This window comes from Podarcis muralis, chromosome 8 (assembly GCF_964188315.1).
Source record: "Podarcis muralis chromosome 8, rPodMur119.hap1.1, whole genome shotgun sequence".
NCBI lineage: Eukaryota > Metazoa > Chordata > Lepidosauria > Squamata > Lacertidae > Podarcis > Podarcis muralis.
Genome location: NC_135662.1, coordinates 31,067,186 through 31,087,490, shown reverse-complemented (window position 1 = coordinate 31,087,490; position 20,305 = coordinate 31,067,186). Strand labels below are relative to the sequence as shown.

General features: G+C 39.0%; 1 protein-coding gene across 11 annotated transcripts in view; it reads left to right on the top strand.

Moving 5' to 3' along the window:
- ZFHX4 (zinc finger homeobox 4) overlaps positions 1-20,305 on the top strand; it is a 179,221-nt gene that overhangs the window by 154,529 nt on the left and 4,387 nt on the right. For 9 of the 11 annotated variants that reach the window (XM_028736662.2, XM_028736663.2, XM_028736652.2 and 6 more), the window contains 4 exons: positions 2,377-2,513; positions 3,295-3,495; positions 4,916-5,033; positions 6,178-11,556. In XM_028736662.2, coding sequence (XP_028592495.2) covers positions 2,377-2,513; positions 3,295-3,495; positions 4,916-5,033; positions 6,178-11,556 — 5,835 coding nt within the window. The remainder of the gene's footprint in view (positions 1-2,376; positions 2,514-3,294; positions 3,496-4,915; positions 5,034-6,177; positions 11,557-20,305) is intronic. The other 2 variants (XM_028736664.2, XM_028736661.2) reach the window with 1 other exon arrangement.

Below are 20,305 nucleotides of genomic sequence, written 5' to 3'. Positions count from 1 at the left end.
TATGATCTCCTATCTGCTTGAATTTTTAGTTTGCTACTGTTGTCTTTTAAATGCTTTAATTGTTCTTATTTACATTTAAAGATTTTGAAATTGCAAAGGAGATAAATTTGGAATGCACATTTGACGCAGCAAAGTGACCCCCCCCCTCAAATCATCTTAACATTAAAAGGGGACGTCAGATATAAAGTGCACCTTTAAAACAGCACAATTAGGAAGAGACTAAAAATATTATCTTAAGTCTCTCAATCTTGCCTATGGTGGTTCATGGTGGGTGATGGCTGTGGAAGCTCAGGCTCAGTGACCTGGGTTTGCACTAAGAGGCAGTCAAGAGGCAGTCCTCTGGCCTCTTCACCAGCCTCAGCTTCTGTAGCTGGAGTCAGTTAGGGCCCCACCCGCCCAGGCTAGGTGGGAAAAGGCCTGCAAGGCAGGGAGCAGATCTTCCAGAATTCACAGCCAAGGTAGACACCAACTGGTGTAGCTTTCCAATGCATGGAGTAGATCTTCACCACCTTTTACAAAACCTTTTGGCTCCTTGTTTCTCATAAGTCTTTCCTTTTAAAAAAAAAAAAAAAAAGTCACTTAAAATGCCATCCTGTTGATTTATAGGAAGTGCAGGGGTGTGTTGCCACAAGTGAATCAGAAGTAAGTTATCATGCTTCTGTGTTTAATACAGTATTCCAATAGTGCAAATATTTAGTATTTTGTTAATATGGCTTAAAGTTGGAATGACTGGGAAATCATATATTATTGGTCTTAAAATAATGTAGTTCCTTAACGTCATAGGCAAGTTGCAAAATTAATTTTTAAAAAACCAAAGGCAAGACCCTGGCTATTACTATGCAGTCTATTGTGTTCATGTTGATCAATCAGTAATTCTGTTAAAAATGTCAGAGAAGATACTTTTACCACCAATACTAGCGTGTTCCTAATTTTAGCAATAGGGATGAAATACAGGAATCAGTTCAATGCATTTATCATAAACTGCATTCATATATTTAAAAAGTACCTACACAAAAAATATATTTGACCCTTTCATAATATGTCTTCTTAATTAGTACAGTGTTTTATATATTTTTTTCAAATGATGCCCCCATTTTTCAAAGGTATATCCATTTTTGTCATCCTCTCCAGGTCCTGCTTTCCTGATATTTTCTACAAGTATTTTTTAAAGCTTTTGTTTCAGTAATTGCCATAACCTTATTTTAAAATTAAAGCTAGGTTATTAGACAACAAGGCTCAATTTGTTCATTTATATGAACTCCATGTGGATTTTGAAAATCAAGATAAATCTTCATGCAGAACATACAGTCATATTACCCCTGGACAATATATTTATGTTGGGTCTGATAGCAATCAATGGTTTAGCTTCATTGCATTTCAAGATGTATTTGCACCCAGTTGTCCAGTGATAGTGTCCTCACCCTGGAAATAATTTAGTTGCAAATTGACTGGAAGATGGTGAAAATTGAAAGTTAAAATTAGAAATACTCATAATAAACAGCAGAAAAAAGGTCAGATGATGCCACGCTATGATGAGATTGGAATGGCTGGTAAATGAGGTTTTGTGTTTGTCGTGAGATGTATGTGACATGCCTACCCAATGCTGTTGTAATATCCAGCCTAGCAGAAGAGATTATCTGGCAAATTGACACTGGAAAGAATTTTCTTATGGACTGGGAAATTAGAATTGCACTCTTTTCTTTGATGTGTGCAATCCTCACTGTATTATGCAGCTAGCTCAGACTGAATATTAAATATATAATTTAAAACATACTGTTAAAATATCTTAAAATAATAATACTATTATTGCTTTTAAAAACATTGTAGAAACATTTAAACATCAGGTAAACATTCAGTGCAACAAAGAAGACTGATCTTTGTGTACAATTAATTTTTAGCTGTTCAATAACCTTTCTTTTTTCATAGGGGTTACTAAATTTGGTAATGTGGTGGCTTTATTTGAATAACATAATAATTTTGCTCCTTCGATATTTTAAAGGGGGAAATAATAGTTAAATGCTTGCAGATTAAATGAAGAACAAAGAATTGAAGGTGAAACTTGTTTCTCTTAATGTGGTATAAAATTTCAGACTGAGATACTAGAGAGAGCTAGTTATTGATTACTGTTTAGAGCAACATAAGGTTATCTAAACAAGAGAGAAGAGTACATTTTTAATGTATTTATAGAGTCTGCTCTGCTTCAGAGATAAGTGTGCTGTCACCTTTGTACCTGTTCAGTTTCAAAAATGGTTTAACTTTAATAAGGAGCCCTGCAATATTTAAAATTGCAGTAAGACACCCTAAGGGGTTGCAGTCACAGTAAACCCAGCAATCTGTTAGCTATTTATAATGTATTTTTACATGTTGTCTTGGAAGCAGGAATAAACACACCAGAGAAGGAACCAAAAGTAATTACTGCAGCAGGGGAACAACCACTACTTCCGGCTAAAGAAGAAGATGGCGCACCCAAAAAGTCCAAACTTTCTGAAGAAAATAAGTTTGGTCACGAACAGGTAAAGTTAGATCCTTACTGCCTTGTAGCATTGTTTTTCTTATGTCATAAATATTTTGGGGGTGAATTCCTATGTCATGCTAATTCATCAGGTGCTGTGTTGGCCCTGCCAACTCAGACCAGCTGGAAAACCTTGTCCCTCTAGTTCATCTTCCTGACCTTGTCAGTGTTGCAAAAAGATAAAAGGGCCCACATTTATCATAAGAAGCAAATCCCTATGTCAGAACTAGTTACCAGAGCACTATATATGCATGTTTGGATGCTTGGGAAACCTACAGAGGGAAAAAATTAAAAATCCAGAATCCCAAAGAGAACATGTCCAAAACTTACCCCAGCTACCATTATCTGATATTTTAAGCCACAGGTGCTTTATTTCTTTCCAGATGATTCCTGACTGGCCACTCAATAGATACTGTGTTATAAAATAACAGGTGTAATGAGATAAAAATTATAAAACTGTATAAGCTAAGGAGTTCACTTGCATGGTATCCAAACTCTTCTTTTGCTGCCAAAATCCCCCCCATGACTAGTCAGGTCTCCTCCTTCCTTCTAAACCTGCACCTTTTTTCATGGCAGTGGTCTTCCCATGTGAGTTGTGTATCTGGGTATTGATAGAGGCTGAAGGTAGTGAGGAATTGATGGAAGATACTGTAGGTGGCAGGCAACAGAGAAGATGCACCATCTTGAAAAGAGGGCTAGTAATACTGTAGTGACAGACGATTTGCTCAGGGCGTTAAGCAAGCTTTGTCTAATGGGCTGAATCTTTCTTGGATGTTTTTCAGTTTTACCAGTGCCCTTATTGTAACTACAATAGCAGGGACCCAAATCGTATCCAGATGCACGTCCTGTCACAGCATTCTATGCAGCCTGTTATCTGCTGTCCCCTCTGCCAAGATGTCCTGAGCAACAAAATGCATCTTCAGCTGCATTTGACCCATTTGCACAGTGTGTCTCCTGACTGTGTAGAGAAACTGCTTATGACAGTAAGTGTTTAAAATGCTGATGCACATTTGACAAGTACATGGACTGTAAATGATGCTGAATATATTATGGCATTGTAGATAGAGCTAGAGACTTGGAACCTGGGCTCCTGAGATTTCTTCGTAGTTCTGCCAATAACTTAGTACATCCCTTTGGCCTATTCATTTAACCCTAATTTTCAAAGACACAAGAATCTGAAGCACTCATTAAAAACAACCTTTCAAGATCAAGGCACTCACCTCAGTGCATGCACATCCTAAACTGGTTCTACTACTATCTTTCCCCACAGGGGAATTTTTAGTCTTAATTTACTGTAAACAGTGTTCTGAGGGCCAAATACACAAGAAGTTACTGTTTGCTGGCAATTTTATGAGAAGTGGTAAATTGTGAAGAAACAGATAAAAGTACCAGAATGTTTTTATATTTACAGGATGGGGGAGATGAAACCTTTATTAGTAATAGGACAGGATCCTAACCTTGTAATTTTCAAAAGAGTATCTTGATCGAAAAACAGGGTAATAAATATGAGCAATTAAAAAAAGTTATAGTAATATGGTGGCAGGAAAGTTAAAAGGCTAAATGCATTTGTGTGGCTACTGCTTTATGTAGTGTTATTTAAAACCTGTATCGGCAAATTACGTTGCCTAGAATTTACTATCACACTGTCTTCCATATTCTTTCCTTTCTTAATTATGATCAAACCTGACTCAGATATCACAAAAAAGCTCTAATGTGTTGTGAAGTATTATGTGAAAGCATCTTTAGAAATATAGGTCTGGCATGTGCTGGAAGATAATCAGTTGTGATTTAATGTCCTAAGTGCAAAGCAGGAACCCCATATCAGAGGTATATATGCCTAAGCAAAATCAGTAGAAGTTGCCACCAGATTTGAAAACAAAAAGAGTCCCTCCCAATTTCAAGACTGGACCATTATACCAGTTTGTACAAACTGGATTGTACTAGTACTCTCAGAAGTAGTTATTTTGTTTCACCTTTTCCCAGTAGCTGCTTAAAGTGCACTTTTGACGTGTAACAGAAAGTGAGCCTTTCAATAGCTCTCCTTACCTGTCTTGCTAGAGACATTTCAGTTAGTAATCATGCATCCACACTGTTTTCACTGCTACATCTTTGAGCTTAATTCCAAGATTAATCAAACTATTAGTTGTTTCAGTTGGCCATATGTGATGATGTGATAAACAGTGCAATTCTCTTGGTGAGCACAGTATCATGCCTGATATTATTATTATTATTATTATTATTATTATTATTATTATTATTATTATTATTATTTGTACCCCGCCCATCTGACTGGGTTCCCCCAGCCACTCTGGGCGGCTTCCAACAAAGATTAAAAATACATTACAATGTCACACGTTAAAAACTTCCCTGAGTTGTATGTGTGTGTTGTTGTTGTTTTTAAAGGTTCCTGTACCAGATGTGATGATGCCTAATAGTATGCTACTGCCAGCAGCTGCTTCAGAGAAATCTGACTGTGATGCCTCTGCAAGTCTGACAGCTGAAGGATCTGGGAAATATTCAGGTATTGCAAGAAAAAGCCAAGCCTGCAGAGGGCAAGCATTGCAGTCTTTTGTTGATAAACCTCCTCTCCTTTTGGGGTGTGCTTGCTATATTAACCAAAGAAATATAAGGCCTGATTTTCTTCAGCAGCGTTCCATGAACGTAGCACTTTTATAGCATACAGTATATGTATGCTATGTTTCTTTGAACAGATACAACATCTAGGTTGGGTTACACATTTTAAGACTTGTAGGCTGCATTCAGTCCAACCAATCTATGCCCCTAGTCCATACAGCTATCTACTGTATGGTAAAGGGAAAAGGTAAAGGACCCTGGACGGTTAAGTCCAGTCAAAGGCGACTATGGGGTGCAGCGCTCATCTCACTTCTGGCTGAGGGAGCCGGCGTTTGTCCACAGACAACTTTCTGGGTCATGTGGCCAGCATGACTAAACTGCTACTGGCTCACAGAGGTCTGTGATGAGTGCCAAAGCACATGGAAATGCTGTTTAGCTTCTCGTCACAGTGGGACCTGTTTATCTAGCTGCACTGGTGTGCTTTTGAACTGCTAGGTTGGCAGAAGCTGGGACAGAGCAACGGGAGCTTACCCCGTTGCGTGGATTCAAACTGCCAACCTTCCAATCAGCAAGCCCAAGAGGCTCAGTAGTTTAGACCATGACTCATTTGTGGTGCTGGTCACTTTGGTGGGAAGTGAAATAATTCCAGATACTATGCATAAAACAATTTTGTAAGAGTAATGAAGGGGCCTCTAATTCAGTTGTAGAGTTCATGCTTCACATGAATAAGTTTTCAGGTGGATAATATCCCTTGTGTATCAGAGAAACAGCTTGGTCCTGTGTTTGGGGAATCTGTTTAAGAATCTATTTACAACAACATTAATAACACTGGAACTAGATTTTTATTGGCCTGACTCAATTCTAGATGGGTTCTTATGCCCAAACCTCATGCTCGTGAACTACGTATATTTCTTTTGAAAACAGCTATAGTCACTCATTGCAACAAAATTCTCCTTGTTTGGGGGTGGGGAGGTGGGGGTGCATCCTTCATTTGATGCCAAAGAGTCTTATGGTACTTTCATAGATCACAAGCCATTCTGTATCCAAATGCTATGGAGCTATATAATTTCTTTCCTTTTTTTTTTAACCAGGTGAAAGTCCTCCAGATGAGAAGAACACCTCTGGGCTTGAAGAATCAAAAACTGGAATGGAAATTAAAACAGAGGAACAGAAGCCACTCAAAGAATCTACTGAAATGCCAGATTGGAACAAAAACAGCAGTAAAGATATAAAGATCGTCGAATCACTGCCTGATCAGTTGAATGAGCAGCAGAAGAGGCAGCAGCTTTCTGTTTCTGATCGCCATGTCTATAAATATCGTTGTAACCATTGTAGCTTGGCTTTTAAGACTATGCAGAAGCTTCAAATACATTCCCAGTATCATGCTATTCGGGCTGCTACTATGTGTAGCCTTTGCCAACGTAGCTTTCGTACATTCCAGGCTTTAAAAAAACATTTGGAAGCAGGCCACCCAGAACTCAGTGAAGCTGAAATTCAGCAGTTGTGTGCATCTTTACCTGTAAATGGTGAACTCTGGGCAGAGAACGAAAGTATGGCACAAGATGAACATGCACTAGAACAGGATATAGAAAGAGAATACGAGATGGACCAGGAAGGTAAAGCAAGTCCTGTAGGAAGTGATAGTAGCTCCATTCCAGATGAAATGGGCTCAGAACCAAAGCGGACCTTACCTTTTAGAAAAGGGCCAAATTTTACTATGGAAAAATTTCTAGATCCTTCTCGCCCATATAAATGTACAGTGTGCAAAGAATCTTTCACTCAAAAGAACATTCTTTTGGTTCATTATAACTCTGTGTCTCATTTGCATAAACTCAAAAAGGTGTTGCAGGAAGCATCCAGTCCAGTCCCTCAAGAAGCTAACAGCAGCACTGACAACAAACCCTACAAATGCAGCATTTGCAATGTTTCTTATAGCCAAAGTTCTACACTGGAAATTCATATGAGATCTGTGCTTCATCAAACTAAGGCAAGGGCTGCAAAATTAGAACCAAGTAGTAATGCAATGAGTGGAAACAGCATAACAGGAAATGTTAATAGCCCCAGCCAGGGGATGGTAGATCCTACAATATTACCAGCAGTTAACAGCAAGGAAACCCACATAGATGCCAAAGAATTAAATAAAAAGCAAGTTTCTGAATTAGTTTCTGCTCAGCCTACACATCATCCTCCCCAGTCACCAGCACAACTGCAAATGCAACTCCAGCATGAATTGCAACAGCAAGCAGCTTTCTTTCAACCCCAGTTCCTAAATCCAGCATTTTTGCCACATTTTCCTATGACACCAGAGGCGCTACTGCAGTTTCAGCAGCCACAGTTTCTTTTTCCATTCTATATTCCTGGGACAGAGTTCAGTTTGAGTCCTGATCTGGGTTTGCCTGGTTCTGCTGCATTTGGTATGCCTGGCATGGCGGGCATGGCAGGCTCACTGCTAGAAGACCTGAAGCAGCAGATGCAAACTCAGCACCATGTCGGTCAGACGCAGCTACAGATCCTACAGCAGCAAGCACAACAGTATCAAGTGACGCCACCTCCAATCCAGTCACAAAAGCAGCAGCAAACTAGTAAGTTAGTGAAAACAGAGCAGAACAGTGCAGTAAGTGCTGAGTGCCAGATGATGAAGGATACACCACCATATAAGGAATCGGAAGAGATTTCAGAGAAACAAGAAAAACCAAAGCAAGAATTCACAAGTGATAGTGAAGGACTGAAAGAAAACAAAGATACAAAGAAGCAGAAGTCCTCTGAACCAACCATCCCACCACCTAGAATTGCTTCTGGGGCAAGAGGAAATGCAGCCAAGGCATTGTTGGAAAACTTCGGCTTTGAGCTGGTTATTCAATATAATGAGAATAGACAGAAAGTACAGAAAAAAAATAAAGCTGGTGATTGCGAAAATACTGACAAATTGGAATGTGCAGCATGCAGTAAATTGTTTTCCAACATTCTTATATTAAAGAGCCACCAAGAACATGTTCATGGACAGTTCTTTCCATACGGTGCATTAGAAAAGTTTGCCCGTCAATACAGGGAGGCTTATGACAAGCTTTATCCTATTTCACCATCTTCCCCAGAACCACCACCTCCTCCACCACCACCTCCGCCTCCACCTCCGCCTTCTTCACAACCTTCTTCATCCAGTTCTGGAAAGATTCAAAGCATTACTCCTACTCCTTTGCAGGCTCCACCACCAACACCGCCGCCTCCACCACCACCCCCACCGCCACCTCCTCCTCCACCACCACCTTCTGCACCACCGCCAGTGCAGCTGCCAGTTTCATTAGATCTTCCACTTTTCCCTCCAATTATGATGCAGCCAGTGCAACACCCAGGATTGCCTCATCAACTTGCCCTCCAGCTACCACCAATGGATGCGCTGTCTGCAGATCTTACTCAGCTTTGTCAGCAACAGCTAGGATTAGATCCAAATTTCCTACGGCATTCTCAGTTCAAGCGGCCACGTACAAGAATCACTGATGACCAATTAAAAATCTTGAGGGCATATTTTGATATTAATAATTCACCGAGTGAAGAACAGATTCAAGAAATGGCTGAGAAATCTGGCCTTTCCCAAAAGGTTATCAAACACTGGTTTCGAAATACCCTATTTAAGGAGCGACAAAGAAACAAGGATTCCCCATATAATTTTAGCAATCCTCCAATAACAGTTTTGGAAGATATAAGAATTGAACCACAGCCAAGTTCTTTAGAGCATTACAAATCTGATTCAGCGTTCAGCAAGCGATCATCTAGAACTAGATTTACTGACTACCAGCTCAGAGTCTTGCAGGATTTTTTTGACACAAATGCTTATCCAAAAGATGATGAAATTGAACAACTTTCAACTGTACTTAACCTACCTACTCGAGTTATCGTTGTATGGTTCCAAAATGCACGACAGAAGGCTCGTAAAAGTTATGAAAATCAAGCTGAAACTAAAGATACTGAGAAGAGGGAGCTCACCAATGAGAGGTACATTAGGACTAGCAACATGCAATATCAATGTAAAAAATGTAGCGTAGTTTTCCCTAGGATCTTTGACTTAATTACACATCAGAAAAAGCTGTGTTATAAAGACGAAGATGACGATGCACAAGATGAAAGCCAAACAGAAGATTCAATGGATGCTACAGATCAAATGCTTTACAAGAATTGCACAGTTTCTGGCCCATCTGATTCATCAAAAAATATGGCTTTAACAACAGTAAGCTCTGGATCTGGTTCCAGTACTCCTTTGCTGCCATCACCCAAACCTGAACCTGGAAAAACCTCTCCTAAACCTGAGTCAACAGAAAAGCCAAAGCAAAATGATACCATACCTAAGCAAGCGGAGGCTTCCTCCCAAGGCAACAAATCAGTGCCGCCTGCACCAACCACCTCCTCTGATCCGCAGCCCTCAGCTTCTCAAACACAGCAACAGAAACAATCCCAAATAGGAGGCAGACCACCTTCTGCATCACAGACGACCCCTGTTCCCTCCAGCCCTTTAGCAATCCAAATGACGCCTCTTCAGAACAGTCTACCTCCTCAGTTACTACAGTACCCATGTGACCAGTGTACAGTTGCCTTTCCCACTCTAGAACTTTGGCAAGAGCACCAGCACATGCATTTCTTAGCAGCCCAAAATCAGTTCCTTCATTCCCAGTTTTTAGAAAGGCCTATGGATATGCCCTATATGATATTTGATCCAAATAGCCCTCTGATGACTGGACAATTGCTGAGCAGTTCTTTAGCTCAGGTGGCACCCCAAGTGAGCTCAGCTCATACAGCTCACCACGCTGCTTCAATTCCTGGCTCACTTAAACGAAAACTGGATGATAAGGAAGACAACAACTGTAGTGAAAAAGAGGGGGGGAACAGTGGTGAGGACCAGCATCGGGATAAGCGATTGAGAACTACAATTACTCCAGAGCAACTGGAAATACTCTACGAAAAATACCTTTTAGATTCCAATCCTACCAGAAAAATGCTAGATCACATCGCACGTGAAGTAGGACTAAAAAAGAGAGTTGTACAAGTCTGGTTTCAGAATACAAGAGCCCGTGAAAGAAAAGGACAGTTCCGTGCAGTAGGTCCAGCTCAGTCTCATAAAAGATGTCCTTTTTGCCGAGCACTGTTTAAAGCAAAGTCTGCTTTAGAAAGTCATATTCGCTCTCGGCACTGGAATGAAGGAAAACAAGCAGGTTATAGTTTGCCACCAAGTCCTTTGATAGCCAATGAAGATGGAGGAGAGAGCCCACACAAATACATGTTTTTTGATTATCCATCGTTATCATTAACAAAGATTGATTTATCGAGTGAAAATGAATTAGCTTCTACTGTCTCAACTCCAGTTAGTAAAACTGCAGAAATGTCGCCGAAGAATCTTTTAAGCCCTTCTTCCTTCAAAGCAGAATGCAATGAAGACATGGAGAATCTGAACACAGCTCCTGGTGATGGTGGGTATGACCAGAATAAAACTGACTTTGATGAGACTTCATCAATTAACACAGCAATCAGCGATGCCACAACAGGAGATGAAGGAAACAATGAAATGGAAAGTATGACCGGTAGTTCAGGAGATGTGAAATCCACATCCTCTCCTAAAGAGCCAAAAAATGTTCTGAATGACAGTTTGCCAAAAAACACAAACCTGCCTAATATGGAGAACAGCGATGACAAATTTCTATTCTCCCTGACTAGCCCGTCAATGCATTACAGTGACAAAGATAGTGAACTTGACCAAAGTGTTTACATTACTGATGACCCTGATGATAATGCTGATCGCAGTGAAACATCGAGCATAGCTGATCCAAGTTCACCTAATCCCTTTGGAGCAAGCAACCCTTTTAAATCGAAAAACAGTGACCGGCCAGGTCACAAACGGTTTCGGACGCAAATGAGTAACCTGCAGCTTAAGGTCTTGAAGGCTTGCTTTAGCGACTATAGGACTCCAACCATGCAAGAATGCGAAATGCTAGGGAATGAGATTGGCCTGCCGAAACGCGTGGTTCAGGTTTGGTTTCAAAATGCTCGAGCAAAAGAGAAGAAGTTCAAAATTAACATAGGGAAGCCATTCATTATCAATCAGAATGCAACTGATGGCTCAAGACCAGAGTGTTCCCTATGTGGGGTGAAGTATTCTGCACGTTTGTCCGTAAGGGACCATATCTTTTCCAAACAACATATTTCAAAAGTGCGAGAAGCTGTGGGAAGTCAACTGGACCGGGAAAAAGACTACTTAGCTCCTACAACTGTTAGACAGCTGATGGCACAGCAAGAATTGGACCGCATAAAGAAGGCTACAGATGTTCTAGGCTTAACAGTACAGCAGCCAGGCATGATGGAGAGCAGCTCACTTCATGGAATCAGTTTGCCAGCAGCTTACCCAGGACTCCCTGGCCTTCCTCCAGTTCTTCTGCCTGGAATGAATGGTCCATCTTCCTTAACAGGATTTCCTCAAAGTTCAAACAGTAAGTAAAAAGGAAGAGGATAAATTGTTGCTGCTGTTGTGACAAAAGGAATGGGTGTGTTGGTTGCCAAAACATTTGCAGGTAGATCCATTTCTGTCAGTTCTGTGGCTGTATATTAGAACATTTTCTAAGAAAAGTAAAATGGAATGTGTTATTCAAGCAATAACTTACATATACACCTTTAAATAGCACCATTTAAGTAACACTGTAGTGTTTATTTTTAGCACTTTTAGATATTCAGGAAATTATTTAACTAATAAAAAAATATGAAATTGAAGTACACCACAAACTATCCAAGGGCAGAGCATTTGAACTCAAGTCCACCTTTATTAACTCGCTGCGTTATCAAATAGTATGAGTTGGGTATCTTTACAACTTAATAGATTTTCCATGAACTTTCACCACAGTGTGAAATAGTTTGTTTCATAAAAGCAAGTCAGGAGATAATATTTAGCAACTAAGGCAAAGGTCCAGTCATGTGAAAATGAGGGCCTGTACACTAAAATATATTGTTTCCTTGAATTTATCTAGTTTAGCCTGTGATCCTTAAAACCAAGTCCCATTGAAATAGTGAGATAATCATGGCAAAGACTGGGCTATAAAGACAGTTAATGACTCTGGGTTCAAATCCTGGTTTTGATCTGTTGGGAAATATTTGTAGACTGGGGTTACAGACTAAGGCACTGAGTTCAAATGTATTTCTTTAAATTAGCATAAACCTGCATGTAGATAGGCAGGGTTTACGTATGCAGGGGCAAAAAAGCAAACAGATTTTTTTCCTGTCTTGTAATTTACTTCAGAGTTAGTCAAATTTTGATAAGAGTTCCTCTTAGGTTCCTCTTAAGTTAGGGGTTTTTTGCATCAAATTAATAACAGTCGTTTTAAAATCTGCTAATACAGCCTTTATTCCTTACCATACATATTTTGTGACTTCTGAATAAATACTAAAAGTGTTCTACAATAATAGGTTCAAGATCCACACTGCCTACTGCCAGCACTATGCATAGGAACAGCACCTTTCCCATGCAGCATTCTTCTCATTCATCCTAACAAAAATAAAAAAAGCTCTTTAGCATGGATTTTTGTAGTTTTCATTTTTGTTTTTGGGGAGTAATACTACAAGTAGGCACCTTTCTATGAATAATGCACCTGTTTATAGGAAGTGAAGTTAAATAAACTATGAGGCCCAGCCCACCCATGAGGTTGGGGTGAAGCAGTCACCATAGGTGGTGGAAACCCCTCAGGCGATGCCTACATGGGTGCCCTGCTGCCAACAGATAAGCGCCACTGCTGTCGCCCATGTTTTTCAGAAATGGCTGAGCAGGAATCCTACTTCATGGTTTATATTTAGTCTCCACAGTTCATATCCTGGTTTGATGGGGTGAAGGGTTAGAACTCTAGAAGACAAATAAAAGCCCAAATCCTGTTCAGTATCTGAAACTTCTCAGATTTTTTTCCCTTGTCCAAATGCTTAACTGAAGGTTTAGATTCCTCACTTAGGTTAGCTTTTTGTTACAGCCCTTACCTCCAGGCCAGAAATTGATACCCAGTAGATTTTTTTGAGGTACATGGTTTCAGCACTGCTCCCCACTCCCACCCTTCTGGTTAGCAGAGTATGAGGGTCTTCTTGGTAAAGCATGTCATAGCACTCAACAACTTCTCTTAAGCCCTTCATAACACTGATTTGCTATTGCAGAGCTGAGAATTGGTGACCTGCCAGAATTATCCTATGGGCTTTTCAGCCTTTCCTCATAGAGTACCTGACTGGCTCCGTCAAAGCTCTGTGCTCCCTAAGTCCAGTCAATTCTGCGTTTCTGCAAGTGCAACAGCATACATATGTTGGTGTTTTTGTTGTCAGGAATAAGGGCAGAGTACATAACTTGCTCTGCTTTAAGACAAAATTTGCCCATAGTTACTGCATCAGCATTTTGGCCATCTGGAAGTGAAATAATATTTAGATCAGGTAGTAGATGTAGCTACTGCCATGTGTGCAGGCCAACTCTCACTACTTATTGGTTAGGTCTAGATAGCTCACCGTATGAACTGGACCACTCAAGTTACCAAATCTTCAAATCATTAATGCAGCTACATAATCAATGAAGTATCGGTTAGGAATGAGGCACACTTTCACCTGATGTGGCTAATTTCTCTGAATAAACGCAAACTAAAGAGATAGGAGATGTTTCGTTCTTCAACATACTAAGTAGCCCCTCCATCCTATCTTTATTGCCCAGAAAATATATGTTCCTAATGGCTCTTAATGGAGTAGTGGAAGTGAAAGCAAAATAACAGATTATATTAATCTTTCATTAGTGAAAAGTACTCCTCAAAAGTTCTTTAATATATGCTCAATGCTGATATGCTTCATATCTTATTAACCCACTTTTAACATATCCTTGTTTTGCTGTGAGCAGCACTTCACATCTGTGTTTGATGCAGCGAGAGAGATTCAGTCAGGATCTTCTTGTAGTCCCACCCTCTGTGCTGATCCCAGTTGCAAACCCTTACAAGAGTTGGTTTTTTAACCTTGTAAAATGTTTCAAAATATGTTAAAATTCCTGCTGCCTGCTCCTGTGGGTTTTCCCTACTGCATACTCAAACCATGATACATGACACCTGAATTTAAATGTGTAATCTTCTTAATCTTTCCTCTTCATAGTTATGATCAGATAGATATATGATCAAATAGACAAAATTATCTTTGAGCATGTTCTTCACATGCAATTAGTTATTTACATAAAGATTGGAAGAATTAGAAAAGATGTTTTCATTAACATAAATAAGCTCTGTTCTATAGGCGCTTCAAAACAGCAATGGATACTTAACAGGCAGAGCAGATGAAGCAGACTCTAACCTGAGAAAGCTTATGCAGCCATACATTTGTTATTCTTTGATGTGCCACAAGACTCCTTAACATTGTGCCACCTAACAAAATATTAATGTTATGGTGTAGTGTTTGCATTATTTGGCACATTTACAGTATAAACCTAAACATACCAGTTCAGAACAAACCCCACTGAATTCAATGGAACTTACACTTTGATAAACATATATAGCATTACTGCTTTAATCAGTCTTACAGTTGCTGCACTATATGTCCAAATCATGTTCATTCATAAACATTCATTCATTCATTATGTCTCACCAAAATTTGAAATCATGTCTCACTGCTTTCTGACGTCCTTTGAAAGTTGGTTGAAATGAGATGCAAAATGTAAAATTCATAAAAGATATTGGGTCAGGTGGTACCTAACACCAAGAAAACTAGTGCTAATATGCCCAGGAACCTCACCAAAATGCTGGAGAGGGTGCACCTCCACAGGCACATACCTCCACATGTGGTGGGAGTGCCCCAAAATCCAACTATTCTGGACAACAGCCATATGAGATATATGTAAAATAACTAAGCAAGTATTAGAAATCACCCCAGAATTAGCCCTACTAAAAATCTTCCAAGACAATAATGCCCATTTACACCACAAAGAACTCATAACCCACCTACTTTCAGCAGCCAGAAACACCATAACCAGACACTGGAGACACCTGTCAGGATTAAGCATGGACCAATGGTACCAAATAGTATGGGAAACAGCCTTACTAGAAAAATTAACCAATAGACTGAAACTGACACGGGGACAAACAGAAGCCCCGGTATGGCTCCCCTTTATCACATACACAGCCCAACAAGACAATGACAATAATCCACCAACACCATACAAATAAATATGGTTAACCTGATCCAAAACACCCACCCACCCCACTCACACATGAAAACAAAGATCACCACAGCCAATCACAAACAAACAACCACACCCTAGGCCAACCCCAACCTCTCTCACCATCAAAGGAACACAAGTGAACAGCAGAGAACCTGCACAAGCAACGCTGACTCCAAACCCTACATATATTAAGTAAAATAGAAACACTGCCACCCCACCCCACCCCCACCCATCTCCCCCTCCTCTCTCCCCCTTTTCTTCCTTATGTCTCAACAAATGAAACTGATTTGTAAAAATGTTATATGGAAAAAATACGAGAGAGGGACATTGCACATACTTCTGTAAATCAAGAAAATCTTTAATAAAAATACATTAAAAATAAATAAAATAAAATAAAAGATATTGGGTGGTAGTCAAATAAAATTTACTCGGAGTAGACCTACTGCAATTAATGACCAAGACAGAGTTCGTTAATTTCAGTGGGTCTGCTCTGAGTAAAACCTAGTTGAACATAAAATTATTTGAAAAGTCTGCTTGAAGTGACCAAGAAAAGGCAGTGCAACAAGCCAGACATAGATAACCATATCAAGGGATTGAGACATACACACACACACAGGAATGAAAACAGTAAAGTAAAACTGTGTGCAGCGATGATTACATTATAAGATGGGTGCTTTTGGAATATGTCAATGTAGCTTTCGTGTTAGTTGGAACAGTGTGGCTGGACCTATATACCTACAAAAACATATCTCTATGAATTGGAAGCAAATGAAATTCTAATCCCATTCAAGTAAATTATAGGGATGCAAGAATTTTTCACACATTCCAGTGCACTTATTGAAGCCAGGTGTCCTAACAAGAGCTCAGGATGCCAGGCAATTGAGTTTTCTTAGGTCAAAGCAGGATGCTCCCTGTTCTTCTACTGCAATCAGTGAAAATGTCTATGAGAACAAAACTGGGTGAGGTAATTGAACCTAAACACTACTAACATATTTTATTCATTGTTGCAGTAGAAATGCATTTGCCTATTTCATTTTTCATTCCACCTTGAATATGGTAGGATTTAGTTCTTAGCTAACATGCACAGGATTATGTTGTTAGACCCTGGTACTCCTTAGTGCTTGGTATACCTTTCCTTTCTTCATACATCCTTTTACTCATACAAGTCCTTCAACACCCACACCCCTGCTTTAATAAATTTAGCATCTGTTATAACTATTTACTTGCTTTTAGTCCATTAGGATGCTGTTGCTTCATGTTATTGTCTCTCGCTGACATCATAGTCACAAATACAGTGGTACCTTGGTTTTAGAACATCTCAGAAATCAAGGGTTTCAGTTTTTGAACGCCGAAAACCCAGAAGTAAATACTTCTGTTTTCAAACACGCCTCGGAAATTGAACGGCTTCCACCGAGGTTTTTTTCAATTTCCTCTATATAATTTGCAGACCACCCTTTGCACTTCAGTTTTCGAACGTTTCAGAACTTGAACAGTCTTCCATAACGGATTATGTTCAAAAACCGAGGTACCACTGTATATGGTATCACATTCACAAATTAGGTTTGTGGCACATTAAAGACTTAAAAATGGCATTAACTTTCATGGACCAGCTTTCATCTTCATCAAACACATGGAATGTCATTCTGAGTTGGCAGGTATATATGTGTGTGTTTATGTACACACACACACACTAACATATGGATAAACATACAGAGAATGATATACCTGTGATATCTGAAGGAAATGAAATACAGGAAATACAAGAAGTGATGATGAGATTAAAGCTTCACTATATGTAAAATAATTGCAGCGATTCTCTATATCGTTGTAGGAAATCTGTGGCCCTCTTAACATTACTGGACAACTCCTGTTAGCTATCTGTTTGATTGAAATAGGGGTTCAACAGCATCGGAGGGGGGTCATAGGTTCTTCTTTCCTGGTACCATGCAGATATACTGCAGTTTTTTTTGTATCAACAGTGATTCTTCTCATAGTTAATGTTCCCAGGCCTTTCTAGCTGATCTTGTATTTCATTTAAAAACATTTGGAGAATAGGAAATCTTTAACTTTGCATAAATACATCTTGGTTAATTGTGCTGCAAGTAGGAATGGTCCATTCATCTCTACTCCGTTCAATCATTGATCAGTTAATTTTTAAGTTGCCCATTCATTTGATATAAGGGCAAGACACATGCTTGGATTCATGCTATGATTCCATGTGAAAACCAAAAGATCATAATAATTTCTCCCAATATACTATATATCTTGTTAGCCCATATCAGAAATAGATACATGCTACTGGTAGGGAAATCCATACATTTAATATGAGTGGCTAACATTAAAATTTAACACAGTTGTCACTTTTTTTTCCTAATAGTCCATTCAATACTATTGTGTAGTTAGTCCAAAAAGTCACTATGTACTGTAATAAGGACATCAAACTTGTTTCTAATCCTGGACAATATATTTTAGTTTACCATTAAATAAAAATAATGATTCACTGACAAACATCAAATGGTTGCCTTGTTAAATCTTATCACCTCTTCCTCTAAGTTCTAATTGCTTTATCCTAAGCAATGCTAAGCACCTGGATATCGATGATTTAAGCACCATTCAGGCCCACTCAATTAGTACTTGAATGTAACTAATATTCATCTATCCTTGCAGTGCCCAGGGTTATCACTCTTATCCTCTTACACTGATCCTAGAGAGTGCTTTAAGCTCACCATTCTTTGAACATTAGAGTTTATCTGTTCTCATTGTTTTTATAAAACTTCTATTTCTCTGTAACAGCTTCTTTAAAAAAATGTTTCTACAGTATGCTGGCCAATTATACTTATCATAGGAACTGCATTACAGTATTTAACTGTAACAAACATTGTCTATACCTAGTATTTGAAGTGTGAGAATGAATTTTTCATGCATTGTACATAGATACTCCAAATAGGGTCAGTGCACGTTTACAGTTTCTTTTGCTACTAAAATACATAGCTGCATGACTTATGTCAATAAAAACTACATTGCTGACCAGCTGTACTAACACATATAAAACCCAATCCTATGCATGCTTACTTGGCATTACGACCCCATTTAGTTTAGAGGGGCTTACTCCCAAGTGAAAAAATTGTCCAGTAGCACCTTAGAGACCAACTAAGAACAAACGTAGTTGGTCTCTAAGGTGTTACTCCCAAGTGGTGTGCCTAAAATAGCAAGCCAACAGCACAATCCTAACCATGTCTACTCAGGTTCCCTCTGCTTCTTTACACTTCCAAGTCATATCTGATTGTGTTTTAGAAATCTTAGCCAACCAATTTGGAGTTAAGTACCATCTATGAATCATTTTCAAATAATTCTCTTTCAATGAATAACATGTAGTAAATTTCAGGTTGTTTTTCCAAAGTTTCTCTCAGATGTTAAGATCTATATTATGCCCTATATCTATTGCCAGTGTGTCATTAAAGCTTTAACTAGCTCGTCTTTTGTTTCCCAGTCTAATAAAAAATGATACATTTTAGACAGAAGTGTATCCTTATTCTGTAAGTCGCCCATTGTCTATCCATATTAACTCTCTTAATTGTAATTGCTTCAGTGGGAGAAAGCCATAGAAGTGTTTTTCTTTCCAGCAGGTTTTTATATTTTCCCCAGACTCTATACAGATTCTTCCTAAGAATGTGGTTCATAAAACTATTATAGATTTTAGCCTTCCCATACCAAAGGCATGAATGCCAGCCAAATTTTAAATCATGACCTTCTCAATCTAAAATGTCTGCATTGTTCGATACAATCCATTCTTTTAACCAACACAAACAATCTGCCTCATAATGCAATTGCAGATCTGGCAAAGCAAAGCCTCCTCTTTCTTTTGTATCTATCATAATTTTATGTTTAATTCTTGGCTTTTCCCCCTGCCGGGTGAATTTAGAGATATCGTGGGGTTTTTTCATTTTTTGAAGCAGTTTAAATTATTTACAATCGGGATTGATTGGAATAAAAACAACATCCTGTGGAGTATATTTTAATGGCTGAAATTCTACCTAACAGGGAGGGTTTCATTCTCTCCCATATCTCCAACTCTTTCTCAACCTCTTTCCACAATTTAATATAATTATTTTCAAATAGGTTAAGATTTCTTACTGTCAGCCAGATTCCCATAAAATAAGTATTTAAGATCATGCATGGTGTGGAGAAGCAGTAGTTCTTCTTTTCCTTATAATACTTGAACCTGAGACCATGCCATATCTACTGGTCATAATGGCTATGTTCTACCTCCACAGTTGGAGGCAGTATGTCTCTGTATACCAGTTGCTGGGAATCATCAGTCAGGAGAGTGCCTTTGCAGTCAGGTCCTGCTTGTGTGCTTTTCATAGGCATCTATTTGGCCACTATACAAACAGAAAGCTGGACTATATGGGCCTTTGGCCTGGTCCAGCAGGGCACTGCTTGTGTTGTGATAAGCTGGTTCTTCCTTTCAGAGATACTTGCTTTTGTATTGAGTTGTAAATGATCTCCCCCTTCCTTCATTAACTCAAAAGGTATCTTGAAATTTATTTAAATTTAATCAGTTCATAATTTCATTAATATGTTAATGGCAGCAGAGTAATCAACCAAAATTATTTACTAGATTGATAATTCTAAATATTATGTGCACCTTGGGTCTGAAATTAGACTCATATAGACTTGCAGATTGCATAGACATGCCTAGGTAGACTCCATGACAGGACTCTCCAAGTGTATTTGGTATCTTTAGTTCCACAGGCATTGTGTTCTTGTATAGGATGATTGTAATATGTAGTGCTTGTGTAGCATATGTCAAGTGTTCAAAGAGCTTCTTGGGCATTATCTCAGTATTTCTGCCAATAGATCTGTAAAATAAGCAAGTGTTATATCTGCATTGCTAACGTAGGGGGCTAAAGTTAGTTAAGCAAATATCAAAATGTTAGTTTATGACAGACATTAGACTTGAGATTCGTCAGCTCACAATTTAAGGCACAGCACAACAAAATAATAAATTTTATAGTGTGGTAAAACTA